Raw genomic sequence first — 14,012 nt, forward strand, 5'->3', positions numbered from 1 at the left:
GAGGGTGCCGCTAGCGGCACTCCCCCCCCACCCCCACTGAAAAACCAGTGCCGCGAAATTCAAAAAAAATATATTTTTTAAATATTTAACTTTCACACATTAAAGTCCAATACAGCTAATGAAAGACACAGATCTTGTGAATCCAGCCAACATGTCCGATTTTTAAAATGTTTTACAGGGAAGACACAATATGTAAAGATGTAAATCTATTAGCTAAAAACACATTAGCATAATCCACCATCTTTTATTTGTCCACCAACACCAGTAGCTATCACCAATTCGGCTAAACTAAGATATTTATAGCCCCTAACCAAGAAAAAAACTCATCAGATGACAGTCTGATAACATATTTATGGTATGGGATAGGTTTTGTTAGAAAAATGTGCATATTTCAGGTAGCTGGCATAGTTTACAATTGCACCCACCGTCACAAATGGACTAGAATAATTACAATGAGCAACGTGTTTACCTAACTACTAATCATCAAACATTTCGTAAAAATACACAGCATACACTAATCGAAAGACACAGATCCTGTGAATACAGACAATATTTCAGATTTTCTAAGTGCCTTACAGCGAAAACACAATAAATCGTTATATTAGCATAGCACATAGCACATAGCAGCCCAGCATTGATTCTAGCCAAAGAGAGCGATAACGTAAACATCGCCAAAATATATTATTTTTTTCACTAACCTTCTCAGAATTCTTCAGATGACACCCCTGTAACATCACATTACAACATACATATACAGTTTGTTCGAAAATGTGCATATTTAGCCACCAAAATCATGGCTACACAATGACAAAAGTAGCCCAGCTGGTGAGAAAATGTTGGTGCGCCATATTAGACAGTGATCTACTCTTATACATAAATACTCATAAACGTGACTAAAAAATATAGGGTGGACAGCGATTGATAGACAATTTAATTCTTAATACAATCGCGGAATTACATTTTTTAAATTATCCTTACTTTTCAATACAGTTTGCGCCAAGCGAAGCTACGTCAAAAAAACATGTCGTCCTAAGCCACTAACATTTTGACAGAAACACGATTTATCATAATAAAAATTTCCTACTTTGAGCTGTTCTTCTATCAGTATCTTGGGCAAAGGATCCTTTCTTGGGTCTAATCGTCTTTTGGTGGAAAGCTGTCCTCTTGCCATGTGGAAATGCCAACTGCGTTCAGCATGAACTGGAAGCGTGCCCAGCGATTCACAGCGTTTCAGAAATAAATGTCCCAAAATCGCACTAAACGGATATAAATTGCTATAAAACGCTTTAAATTAACTACCTTATGATGTTTTTAACTCCTATAACGAGTCTTAACATGACCGGAGAAAGATTACTCCCAACACTAATGCTTGGAACAGGTGCGGGTCGGTGTCCTCCACGCGCATGACGCACCAAGAAAAGAGTTGCTAGCTACAGGGTTTTTTAATTTATAGTGCCTGTGAACGCGCAATCGACCCCATTCAAATCGTCATCACGTAAAGGCATCCAGGGGAAGACGTAAGCAGTGTCCGTATACTCATAGCAATAACAGTGGCCTTTTAACTGACTCCAGATCAGGGGCCAACATTTCTGAAATCTGACTCCATGTCAGGGAAATTGCTGTAGAATGGGTTCTGTTCCACTTAGAGACAAAATTTCAACTCCTATAGGAACTATAGACTGTTTTCTATCCAATAATAATAATAATATGCATATTGTACGATCAAGAATTTTGTGGGAAGCCGTTTCAAAAATTACACGATTAGCATAAATAGTGACAACAGCGCCCCCAGCCTTAACAAGTTAAATACCAAAACGCTAGCCAAATATGACTTTGTTTTCTAGTATAAGGGGTATCTCAATAGTATTATTATTTTTTATTTAAACTAGGCAAGTCAGTTAACGACAACCTACTGGGGAACAGTGGAAACAGGCAGAATGACAGATTTTTACCTTGTCAGCTCGCGGATTCGATCCAGCAACCTTTTGGTTACTAGCCCAACACTTTCCAATTTATTTTCCATTAATGCAGGTGAATGACAATGGCGACGTTTCACTTGGGGCGGCTGGTAGCCTACCTGCTTTAATGGAAAAGAAATTGGAAAGGTGAAAACAAATTCATTGGTCCATTTGAAAAGATTAAGAGGACAGGAAGAGTGGGATTTTCCACTCAATCCTACACACAACACCAAGATGCAGGATTTAGACTTTTATTGAGAATGTTGATGGTCCATAAAATATCTAAAAACCCCAGACAGTTACAATATCAAAGTACATTTGATGAAAAAAAATATGGTTTGCGCATCTTGGCAGACATTATGAGACGGTTTTCTAGACCCAGATTAAGCCTTTAGTCCTGAATTAAAAAACATTCTTTGCAAATGCGTTTTATTCTAGGACTGCCCCAAGCATTTTTTATAGGATTAGGATGTGAGATTTACATGCCAGATGACATGCTTCTATGGGTTAACAAGTGTCCAATAATAACCATTGTGACATAAAAACGCTTCCCAGGTTCGGATCACTTCCTACATTTCACATGTAAAAAATGTTTTTCTGCCCCCTTTTTTTTGATCATGGACTTAATAAACATGCTTTTTAGAGAGCCAAATAAAGCCTGATTTCACCACCAGACCCAACATGAAATCCTGTTTCAATTAGGCACGGTAGCATCATGGACAAAAAAATATATAATAATTGTTTCGCAAGTGAATGTGTCAACATGAACTCACATGGCTGTTAAACGTAACATTGCCTTAACATATTGGATGAGCATGGCATCAAGTGTCGGTCCAGAAAGTGATCTGTGCATGAACTGGTCAAAACAAATCAGATCAGCACCTCAACACTCACAATCCCCACCAACATCTATACAGAATAAATAAATAATTTATTTAAAGTTAAAAAGGAAAAATTAACATTCTAAAATAAATAAAAAATTGAGACAAACATACAACAGTAATCAATTCAAAAGGAATAAACATCCAGCAGATGCTCAGCAGTCACACTTCCTCTAATCTACTACCAACACGCCATTCCACACTCCCTGTTCCCTTTTAGTGCAAGTACCTTATTTGAACCAGCGAACCCCTCCATTTTCCAGTCACACTACCACCATCCAAACCGGGTCAGGAGATAGCCCCAACTAGCCCTTAGGTATTTGCAGACCTATGCGGTGGTCCAATTCTCTCTACCCTTCTCCCCCAAGTGTGCATGTTAATTAGTGTAATAGTCCGACCTTTGGGTTAAGGTTTGTTTTCCCGATTGGGCACAAAAAATTATAATCTCAGTCTTTGGTAATATAGGTAGTATAATCTCAAAGTCCCACACCTCCCTCCATATATAAGAACCTATCCTACCCCACCCCTACTAAACATCCACCCTAACCTCCAGGCAAACACCCCGCTGCCAAACATGTATCTTTACCCTGCTGCTAACTCCCTCTCTTCATCCTCTCCTTAACCCCACAGTTCATTCTTTTTTCTCAGTCCTTATACACAGTCTGTTGGCCATGTCCTCTCTCATCATGCATGATGTGCCTCCTCACGTGAATCCTCCTCACCCTTCGGTCCCCTGCACTGGCCCCCTCCTCCTCTGATTGGCTGGCCACCAGCGAAGATGACTCCAAAAGGGCCACGCCTCCCGGGCCAGAACCACGCCCATTCTCATAGATGAGGATGTTGAGCGTCTCCTCAAAGATGCGGGCTTCAGGAAACTCCACCTGACAGTGAGTAGGAAGAGCAGGACACAGGGAGGGAAAGAAGGGGTAGCATACCATTGTAGAATTCTGTATTTAAGTGCCTTTGGAAAAGTGTTCAAACATTTTGTAACATTACAGCCTTGTTCTAAAATGGATTAAATTGTTAAACCTCAATCTACACACAATACCCCATAATGACAAAGCAAAAACAGGTTGACATTTTTGCTAATTTATAAAAAATACATTTACATAAGTATTCAGACCCTTTACTCAGTACATTCTTGAAGCACCTTTGGCAGCGATTACAGCATCAAGTCTTCTTGGGTATGACGCTACAAGTTTGGCACACCTGTATTTGGGGAGTTTCTCCCATTCTTCTCTGTAGATCCTCTCAAGCTCTATCAGGTTGGATGGGGAGCGTTGCTGCACAGCTATTTTCAGGTCTCTCCAGAGATGTTCGATCGGGTTCAAGTCCGGGCTCTGGCTGGGCCACTCAAGGACATTAAGAGACTTGTCCCGAAGCCACTCCTGCATTGTCTTGGCTCCGTGCTTAGGGTCATTGTCCTGTTGGAAGGTGAACCTTTGCCACAGTCTGAGGTCCTGAGCGCTCTGGAGCAGGTTTTCATCAAGGATCTCTCTATACTTTGCTTCGTTCATCTTTCCCTCGATCCTGACTAGTCTCCCAGTCCCTGCCGCTGAAAACAGGATGATGCTGCCACCAACATGCTTTATCGTAGGAATGGTGCCAGGTTTCCTCTTGACGTGACGTTTGGCATTCAGGCCAAAGAGTTAAATCTTGGTTTCATAAGACCAGAGAATCTTGTTTCTCATGGTCTGAGAGTCTTTAGGTGCCTTTTGGCAAACTCCAAGCAGGCTGTCATGTGCCTTTTACTGAGGAGTGGCTTCAGTCTGGCCACGCTACCATAAAGGCCTGCTTGGTGGAGTGCGGCAGAGATCATTGTCCTTTTGGAAGGTTCTCCCATCTCCACAGAGGAACTCTAGAGCTCTGTCAGAATGACCGTCGGGTTCTTGGTCACCTCCCTGACTAAGGCCCGTCTCCCCCGATTGCTCAGTTTGGCCGGGCAGCCAGCTCTAGGAAGAGTCTTGGTGGTTCCAAACTACTTCCATTTAAGAATGATGGAGGCCACTTGTGTTCTTGGGGACCTTCAATGCTGCAGAAATTGTATGGTACCCTTCCCCAGATCTCTGCCTTGACACAATGCTGTCTCGGAACTCTACGGACAATTCTTGCGACCTCATGACTTGGTTTTTGCTCTGACATGCACAGTAAACTATAGGACCTTATATAGACGGGTGTGTGCCTTTCCAAATTATATCAAATCAATTGAATTTACCACAGGTAGACTACAATCAAGTTTTAGAAACATCTCAAGGATGATCAATGGAAACAGGATGCACCTGAGCTCAATTTCAAATCTCATAGTCAAGGGTCTTAATACTTATGTAAAAGAGGCATCTGTTTTTAATACATGTTTTCGCTTTGTCATTATGGGGTATTGTGTGTATATCCATTTAGGAATAAGGCTGTAACGTAACAAAATGTGACTCCCCACCTGGATTCGGCCTTGTGTGTCAACTTGAATTTCTGTTTGACATCGGATAAAAGTAGAGACTCAGAGCTACAAAATGGTATATCATACATGGCATTTTTGAGGAACAATGGTAAATCAATTCTACTTTGAAAGTTGATACACTTGTAAACTCACTTTTGAGAAAAGAGCCTTTGAATGGTTTTGGAATCTACTAGTGCTCTCCTTTGTCTACACCCATTCAGCATTGTTTACACCCTCTTAAGCCAGCCCCATCTCTTTAAGGATTCACATGAGGTCATGTGCTAAAAGCCTACAATTAGAAAAAAATCCAAGTGAACAGAAAGTGGGCAGATAAAAAAATATAAATATAATAATATAAATATAAAATAATATAAATATAAAATATAAAATATTTTTATATTAGATGACGCTTACCCAGATACCCTTGTCTAAACTGATCGGTCATGTGAAAGAAATCCAGCCACATCCAGTGGTGGAAAAGTACTAAATTGTCATACTTGAGTAAAAGTATAAATAATTTCAAATTCCTTATTAAACCAGACGGCACAAAACATGTATTGACGGATAGCCAGGGGCACAAAGTACTTAAACTTCTTATGGCTTAAATTCCGTTAACAGGATCGATATGACAACAGCCAGTGAAAGTGCAGGGCGCCAAATTCAAATAACAGAAATCTCATAATTAAAATTCCTCAAACATACAAATATTTTACACCATTTTAAAGATAAACTTGTTGTTAATCCCACCAGTGTCCAATTTCAAAAAGGCTTTACGACGAAAGCACAAACGATTATCTTAGGTCAGAGCCAAGTCACAGAAAAACACAGCCATTTTTCCAGCCAAAGAGAGAAGTCACAAAAAGCAGAAAGAGATAAAATTCATCACTAACCTTTGATGATCTTCATCAGATGACACTCATAGAACTTCATGTTACCCAATACATGTATGTTTTGTTCGATAAAGTTCATCTTTATATCCAAAAATCTCAGTTTACATTGGCGTGTTACGTTCAGTAATGTTTTGCTTCCAAAACATCCGGTGATTTTGCAGAGAGCCATACAATTTACAGAAATACTCATCATAAATGTTGACGAAAATACAAGTGTTATGCATGGAACTTTAGATAAACTTCTCCTTAATGCAACCGCTGTGTCAGATTTCAAAAAAGCTTTACCGAAAAAGCACACCATGCAATAATCTGAGTACGGAGCTCAGACACAAAACAAGCGATACAGATATCCACCAGGTTGTGGAGTCAACAGAAGTCAGAAATAGCATTATAAATATTCACTTACTTTTGATGATCTTCATCAGCATGCACTCCCAGGAATCCCAGTTCCACAATGTTTGTTTAGTTCGATAAAGTCCATCATTTATGTCCAAATACCTCCTTTTTGTTTGCGCCTTTAGTTCACAAATCCAAATGAAGCCAGACGAAAAGTAAAAAAATTCCATTACAGTTCGTAGAAATATGTCAAACGATATGTAGAATCAATCTTTAGGATGTTTTTAACATAAATCTTCAAAGTTTCAACCGGAGATTTCTTTTGTCTTTAGAAATGCAATGGAACCTCTCACGGGAGCGCGCCTGAATGAGCTCATGGCACTCTGGCAGACCTCTCACTCAATCAGCTCTCATTCTCCCCCACTTCACAGTAGCCTCAAACAAGGTTCTAAAGACTTGACATCTAGTGGAAGCCTTAGGAAGTGCAATTTGACCAAATTTACACTCTATCTTGGATAGGCAAAGAGTTGAAAAACTACAAAACTCAGACAAACCTCAAATTGCAATTGGCTCAGAACAGGGCAGCACGGCTGGCCCTTGGATGTACACAGATAATATTAATAATATGCATGTCAATCTCTCCTGGCTGAAAGTGGAGGAGAGATTGACTTCATCACTACTTTTATTTATGAGAGGTATTGACATGTTGAATGCACCGAGCTGTCTGTCTAAACTACTGGCACACAGCTCGGACACCCATGCATACACCACAAGACATCTCTTCACAGTCCCCAAATCCAGAACAGACTATGAGAGGCACACAGTACTACAGAGCCATGACTACATGGAACTCTATTCCACATCAAGTAACTGACGCAAGCAGCAAAATTACATTAAAAAAAAACACCTTACAGAACAGCGGGGACTGTGAAGCAACACAACCATTGGCACAGACACATGCACACACACGATAACATACGCACTATACATACACATGGATTTAGTACTGTAGATATGTGGTAGTGGTGGAGTAGGGCCCCGAGGGCACACAGTGTGTTGTGAAATCTGTGAATGTATTGTAATGTTTTAAAATTGTATCAACTGCCTTAATTTTGCTGGACCCCAGGAAGAGTAGCTGCTATCTGTAAGGTCTCTCGGTCGAGCAGTGACTTTCAAACAGATTCAACCACAAAGACCAGGGAGGTTTTCCAATGCCTTTCAAAGAAGGTAGATAAAAAAAAAGCAGACATTGAATATCCCTTTGAGCTTGGTGAAGGTAATTACACTTTGGATGTTGTTTCAATACACCTAGTCACTACAACGATACAGGCGTCCTTCCTAAATCAGTTGCCGGAGAGGAAGGAAACCGCTCAGGGATTTCACCATGAGGCCAAAGATGCTTTAAAACAGTTTGAGTTTACTAGCTGTGATAGGAGAAAACAGAGGATGGATCAACAACATTGGAGTTACTCCACAATACTAACCTATTTGACAGAGTGAAAAGGAGGAAGCTTGTACAGAATAAAAATATTCCAAAAGCATCCTGTTTGCAACAAGGCACAACAGTTATACTGCAAAATAATTTGGTAAAGCACTTTACTTTGTGTCCTGAATACAAAGTGTTACGTTCGGGGCAAGTCCAATACAACACATTACAGAGTACCACTCTCCATATTTTCAAGCATAGTGCTGGCTACATCATGTTATGGGTATTTGGGCTGGGCGATATGGGATTAACATTTCTCAAACTTATGGCCGATTCACGATATACACTTTCCACACCTGCTCGTAATTCATTCCAAAATTATTAGCATTAATATGGAGTTGGTCCCCCCTTTGCTGCTAGAACAGCCTGTACTCTTCTGGGAAGGCTTTCCACTAGATGTTGGAACATTGCTGCAGGAACTTGCTTCCATTCAGCCACAAGAGCATTAGCGAGGTTGGGCACTGATGTTGGGCGATTAGGTCTTGCCTGCAGTCGGAGTTCCAAATCATCCCATAGGTGTTTGATGGGGTTGAGGTCAGAGCTCTGTGCAGGCCAGTCAAGTTCTTCCAAACCGATCGACAAACCATTTCTGTATGGACCTCGCTTTGTGCACAGGGGAATTGTGATGCTGAAACAGGAAAGGGGCTTCACCAAACTGTTGCCACAAAGTTGGAAGCACAGAATCGTCTAGAATGTCATTATATGCTGTTGCGTTAAGAGTTTCCTTCACTGGAACTAAGTGGACTATCCTGAACCATGAAAAACAGCCCCAGACCATTATTCCTCCTTCACCCAACTTTACAGTTGGCACTATGCATTCTCCTGGCATCCGCCAAACCCAGATTTGTCTGTCAGACTGCCAAATGGTGACGCGTGATTCATGCACTCACTCCAGAGAACGCGTTTCCACTATTCCAGAGTCCAATGACGGTGAGCTTTACACCAATCCAGCCGACGGTTGGCATTACGCATGGTGATCTTAAGCTTATGTGCAACTGCTTGGCCATGGAAACCCATTTCATGAAGCTCCCGACAAACAGTTCTTCTGCTGACGTTGCTTCCAGAGGCAGGTTGGAACTCGGTAAGGAGTGTTGTATTTATTATGGATCCCCATTAGCTGCTGCCTGGGGTCCGTCAGAATTAAGGCATTTATAAAATGTTAAAAACATTACAATACATTCATTACAGAATTCATAACACATTAAGTGTGTGCCCCCAGGCCAATACTCCACTACAACATATCTACAACACAAAATCAAATGTGTACGTGTGTGTATAGTGCATATGTTATCATGTGTGTGTATGCATGTGTCACTTCACAGTCCCCGCTGTTCCATAAGTTGTATTTTCACTTGCTTTTTAAATCTGATTCTACTGCTTGTATCAGTTACCTGATGTGGAATAGAGTTCCATGTAGTCATGGATCTATGTAGTACTGTGCGCCTCCCATAGTCTGTTCTGGACTTGGGGACTGTGAAGAGACCTCTGGTGGCATGTCTTGTGGAGTATGCATGGGTGTCCGAGCTGTGTGCTAGTATTTTAAAAACAGACAGCTCGGTACCTTCAGCTTGTCAACCCCTCTTACGAAAACAATTAATGATGTCAATGTCTCTTCCACTTTGAAAAATGAGGGATTGGCATGCATGTCATTAATGTTAGCGCTCAGTGTACTTTTAAGGGCCAGCCATGCTGCCCCGTCTGAGCCAACTGCAATTTTCCCAAGTCCCTCTTTGTGGCGCCTGACCACACTACTTAACAGTAGTCCATGTGCAACAAAACCAGGGCCTGTAGGACCTGCCTTGTTGATAGTGTTAAGAATGCAGAGCAACGCCTTATTATGGATAGACTTCTCCCCATCTTAGCTACTGTGGTATCCATATTTTTTGACCATGACAGTTTACAATCCAGGGTAATTCCAAGCAGTTTAGTCACCTCAACTTGCTCGATTTCCACATTATTCATTACAAGATGTAGTTGAGGTTTAGGGTTTAGTATTTGCCCAAATACAATGCTTTTAGTTTTGGAAATATTTAGGACTAACTTATTCCTTGCTGCTCATTCCGAAACTGCAGCTCTTTGTTAAGTGTTGCAGTCATTTCAGTCACTGTAGTAGCTGACGTGTATAGTGTTGAGTCATCCGCATACATAAACACACTGGCCTTGCTCAAAGCCAGTGGCATGTTGTTAGTAAAGCAAGGGGCCTAAACAGCTACCCTGGGGAATTCCTGCTTCTACCTGGATTATGTTTGAGAGGCTTCCATTAAAGAACACCCTCTGTGTTCTGTTAAACAAGTAACTCTTCATCCACATTATAGCAGGGGGTGTAAAGTCATAACACATATGTTTTTCCAGCAGCAGACTATGATAGATAATGTCAAAAGCTGCACTGAAGTCTAACAAGACAGCCCCCACAATCATTTTATCATCAATTTCTCTCAGCCAATTATCAGTCATTTGTGTTAGTACTGTGCTTGTTGAGTGATCTCTATATGCGTGCTGAAAGTCTGTTGTCAATTTGTTTACTGTGAAATAGCATTGTATCTGGTCAAACACAATTTTTTCCAGAAGTTTAATAAGGGTTGGTAACAGGCTGATTGGTCATGTATTTGAGCCAGTAAAGGGTGCTTTACTATTCTTGGGTAGCGGAATGACTTTAGCTTCCCTCCAGGCCTGAGGGCACATGTCCTCTAGTAGGCTTAAATTGAAAATGTGGTAAATAAGAGTGGCAATATCGTCCGCCATTATCCTCAGTAATTTTCCATCCAGAATTTCAGACCCCGGTGGCTTGTCATTGTTGATAACAATTTTTTCACCTCTTCCACACTTGGCTTTATGGAATTCAAAAAGTACAATTCTTGTCTTTCATAATCTGGTCAGATATACTTGGATGTGTAGTGTCAGTGTTGGTTCCTGGCATGTCATTCCTAAGTTTGTTTATCTTGCTATGAAAAAGTCATTAAAGTAGTTGGCAATATCAGTGGGTTTTGTGATTAATGAGCCATCTGATTCAATGAATGAAAGTTGGCTTTTTTCCCAAAAATGTAATTTAAGGTACTCCAAAACATTTTACTATCATTAATGTTTGTTTCATAGTATAGTTTATTTTTATTTATCTTAGTCACATGATGTAACGGCAGTCTAGCTCTTCCTCCTCCTCGGACGAGGAGAGGAGAGAAGGATCGGAGGACCAATGTGCAGCGTGGTAATTTTCCATGAATTTAATAAACACAAAGACAAGATACTGACAAACTAATACAAAACAACAAACGACCGTGAAGCTACAAACGAAAGTGCAATACACAAGCTACTAACGTTAGACATAGACACGATACAAAATAACAAACGAACTAACCGTCACAGTCCTGTGTGGCACAAACACTGACACAGGAAACAACCACCCACAATCCCCAACACAAAACAAGCCACCTATATATGATTCTCAATCAGGGACAACGATTGACAGCTGTCTCTGATTGAGAACCATATTAGGCTGAACACAGAAACAGACGAACTAGACACACAACATAGAATTCCCACCCAGCTCACATCCTGACCAACACTAAACAAGCAAAACACATAAGAACTCTGGTCAGGACGTTACACATGAGTTCTTAATTTGCTGTACGTTTGCCAATCAGTTGGGCTGCCAGACTTATTTGCCATACCTTTTGCCTCATCCCTCTCGACCATAACATTTTTCAATTCCTCATCAATCATAGGGGATTTAACAGTTTTTACAGTCATTTTCTTAAATGGGTGCGTGCTGATTAGTAACTGGAATAAGCAATTTCATAAGTGTCAAGTGCAGTGTCTGATTGCTCCTCATGACAACACAGACCAGCAAATATTCTTTACATCAAACATATGAATCACTACAAAACTTATTGTATGACCTCTTATACACTATATATTAGGCCCAGCCTTTGGAACTTTAGTTTTCCTAGATATGGCTATTATATTGTGATTAGGGTTGCACATTTTGGGGAATATTCAGGAGGTGGAAACTTCCCGTGGGAATTAACAGGAATATGGGAATTAACGGAAATATATGCAAATTAATATTAATACCATACCGCTTATCTTTTTTGCATTGGATATATTTACCATATCATATGGAGACAGAAACATAAACCTTTACCTTGTCATAAGTAGACATAATTGCAAATGATTAAAACCTTCTAATAGAAATATAACAATTTAGTTACGAATTGAACTTTAATTAAAATGAGTTGACTCTTCACATGGAATGATTTCACTGAACAACAAAAGGGATTATTGAATGATCCATCGCATCTCCTAAAAACATTTGACATACATTTGTAAAATTATAGTCTAGAAACTAAAGCTTTGGTTGTCTTCCATGTCTTCTTCCTGGACCTCCTCAATGTCCACCTCTTGAACATTAGACTCTGAGGCTTCATCTTCACTGTTACTTTCCAACCTTGTTGAGGATAGCTCGTTGTCAGGCTCAAAAAGCCTCAAATTTCCCCAGGTGGCCACCAATTTTTCAATCCTTGTATTGGTCAGCCTGTTGCATGCTTTGGTGTGTCTGTTCCCAAACAAGGACCAGTTGCGCTCTGAGGCGGCTGATGTTGGTGGGATTTAGAGGATGATGGTGGCAACAGGGGAAAGAGCCCCAGATCCACAAAGCCCCTTCCACCAGGTGGCCGATGAGATATGTTGGCACGATTGCATCTCCATCCCAAAGCCCTTGCTTGGAAGTGTACTTCGCCAGACTGCCAAGAACCATGCCCTCATCCAGGCCAAGGTGGCGAGACACGGTAGTGATGACAGCATATGCCTAGTTGATCTCTGCCCCAGACAGGGTTCTCTTGCCAGCATACTTGGGGTCCAACATGTACGCTGCAGCGTGTATGGACTTCAGGCAGAAGTCTTTACACTTTTTGATGTATTTCAGAACTGCAGTTTCCTCTGGTGGGAGCAACAGTGAAGTGGGCAGTACAGATTTCTCTTACATCTGCAAGCAGATTCTGAACATCAGACAGGCTGGCATTGTCTCCCTCAATCCGTGCAATGGCTACTGCTATAGGATTCAGGAGTTTCAGGTTGCTACCCACTCTCTTCCAAATGCATCATCCAGGAGGATCCTCTTGACGGGGCTGACGATATCGACAGACTGTGATATGGATATTTCTTGGAGAGACTCCTTCCCTTCCAGGAGAGTGTCAGACATGACGACAACACCACCCCAATGGGTGTTGCTGGGCAGCTTCAATGTGGTGCTCTTATTCTTTTCACTTTGCTTGGTGAGGTAGATTGCTGCTATAACTTTATGACCCTTCACATACCTAACCATTTCCTTGGCTCTCTTGTAGAGTGCATCCATTGTTTTCAGTGCCAAGATGTCCTCGAGGAGCAGATTCAATGCATGAGCAGCACAGCCAATGGGTGTGAAGGTAGGACTCCTCCACTTTAGACCAAGCAGCATTGTCTGTCACCAGTGCAAATACCTTCTGTGGTCCAAGGTCATTGATGACTGCCTTCAGCTCATCTGCAATGTAGAGACCGGTGTGTCTGTTGTCCCTTGTCTGTGCTCTTGTAGAAGACTGGTTGAGGGGTGAAGATGTAGTTAATTATTCCTTGCCCACGAACATTCAACCACCCATCAGAGATGATTGCAATACAGTCTGCTTTCTCTATGATTTGCTTGACCTTCACTTGAACTCATCCAGAAAATTAGTAGATAAAGCATGTCTGGTTGGAGGGGTGTATGCTGGGCGAAGAACATTCAGAAATCTCTTCCAATACACATTTCCTGTGAGCATCAGAGGTGAACCAGTTGCATACACAGCTCGAGCAAGACAGCATTTCTCTGACTACGTTCCTCCATTGAGTTAAAAAAAACTTCCGATTCCAAGAGGACCATGAGCTGTTGCTATTGATAAGGTGTCTCGATTCATAATTTTATCCTCGAATAGAGGAACTTAGAATAGGGACTTTTGTCAGAGGTTGCTTGTTGTGAGAGCTGAGGGAACTTCATGCACTTGGCCAGATGATTCTGCATCT

General features: G+C 41.2%; 1 protein-coding gene across 4 annotated transcripts in view; it reads right to left on the bottom strand.

The window, feature by feature from the left end:
* LOC129855727 (BTB/POZ domain-containing adapter for CUL3-mediated RhoA degradation protein 1-like) overlaps window positions 1–14,012 on the bottom strand; it is a 64,561-nt gene that overhangs the window by 15,114 nt on the left and 35,435 nt on the right. For 2 of the 4 annotated variants that reach the window (XM_055923698.1, XM_055923697.1), the window contains exon 7: window positions 3,562–3,720. The exons of 1 other annotated variant lie outside the window; for it this stretch is intronic. In XM_055923698.1, coding sequence (XP_055779673.1) covers window positions 3,562–3,720 — 159 coding nt within the window. Of the gene's footprint in view, window positions 1–2,195; window positions 3,721–14,012 lie in introns of those variants that run through there. One more of the 4 variants, XM_055923699.1, reaches the window with a different exon arrangement.

Source organism: Salvelinus fontinalis, chromosome 5 (genome assembly GCF_029448725.1).
Source record: "Salvelinus fontinalis isolate EN_2023a chromosome 5, ASM2944872v1, whole genome shotgun sequence".
NCBI lineage: Eukaryota > Metazoa > Chordata > Actinopteri > Salmoniformes > Salmonidae > Salvelinus > Salvelinus fontinalis.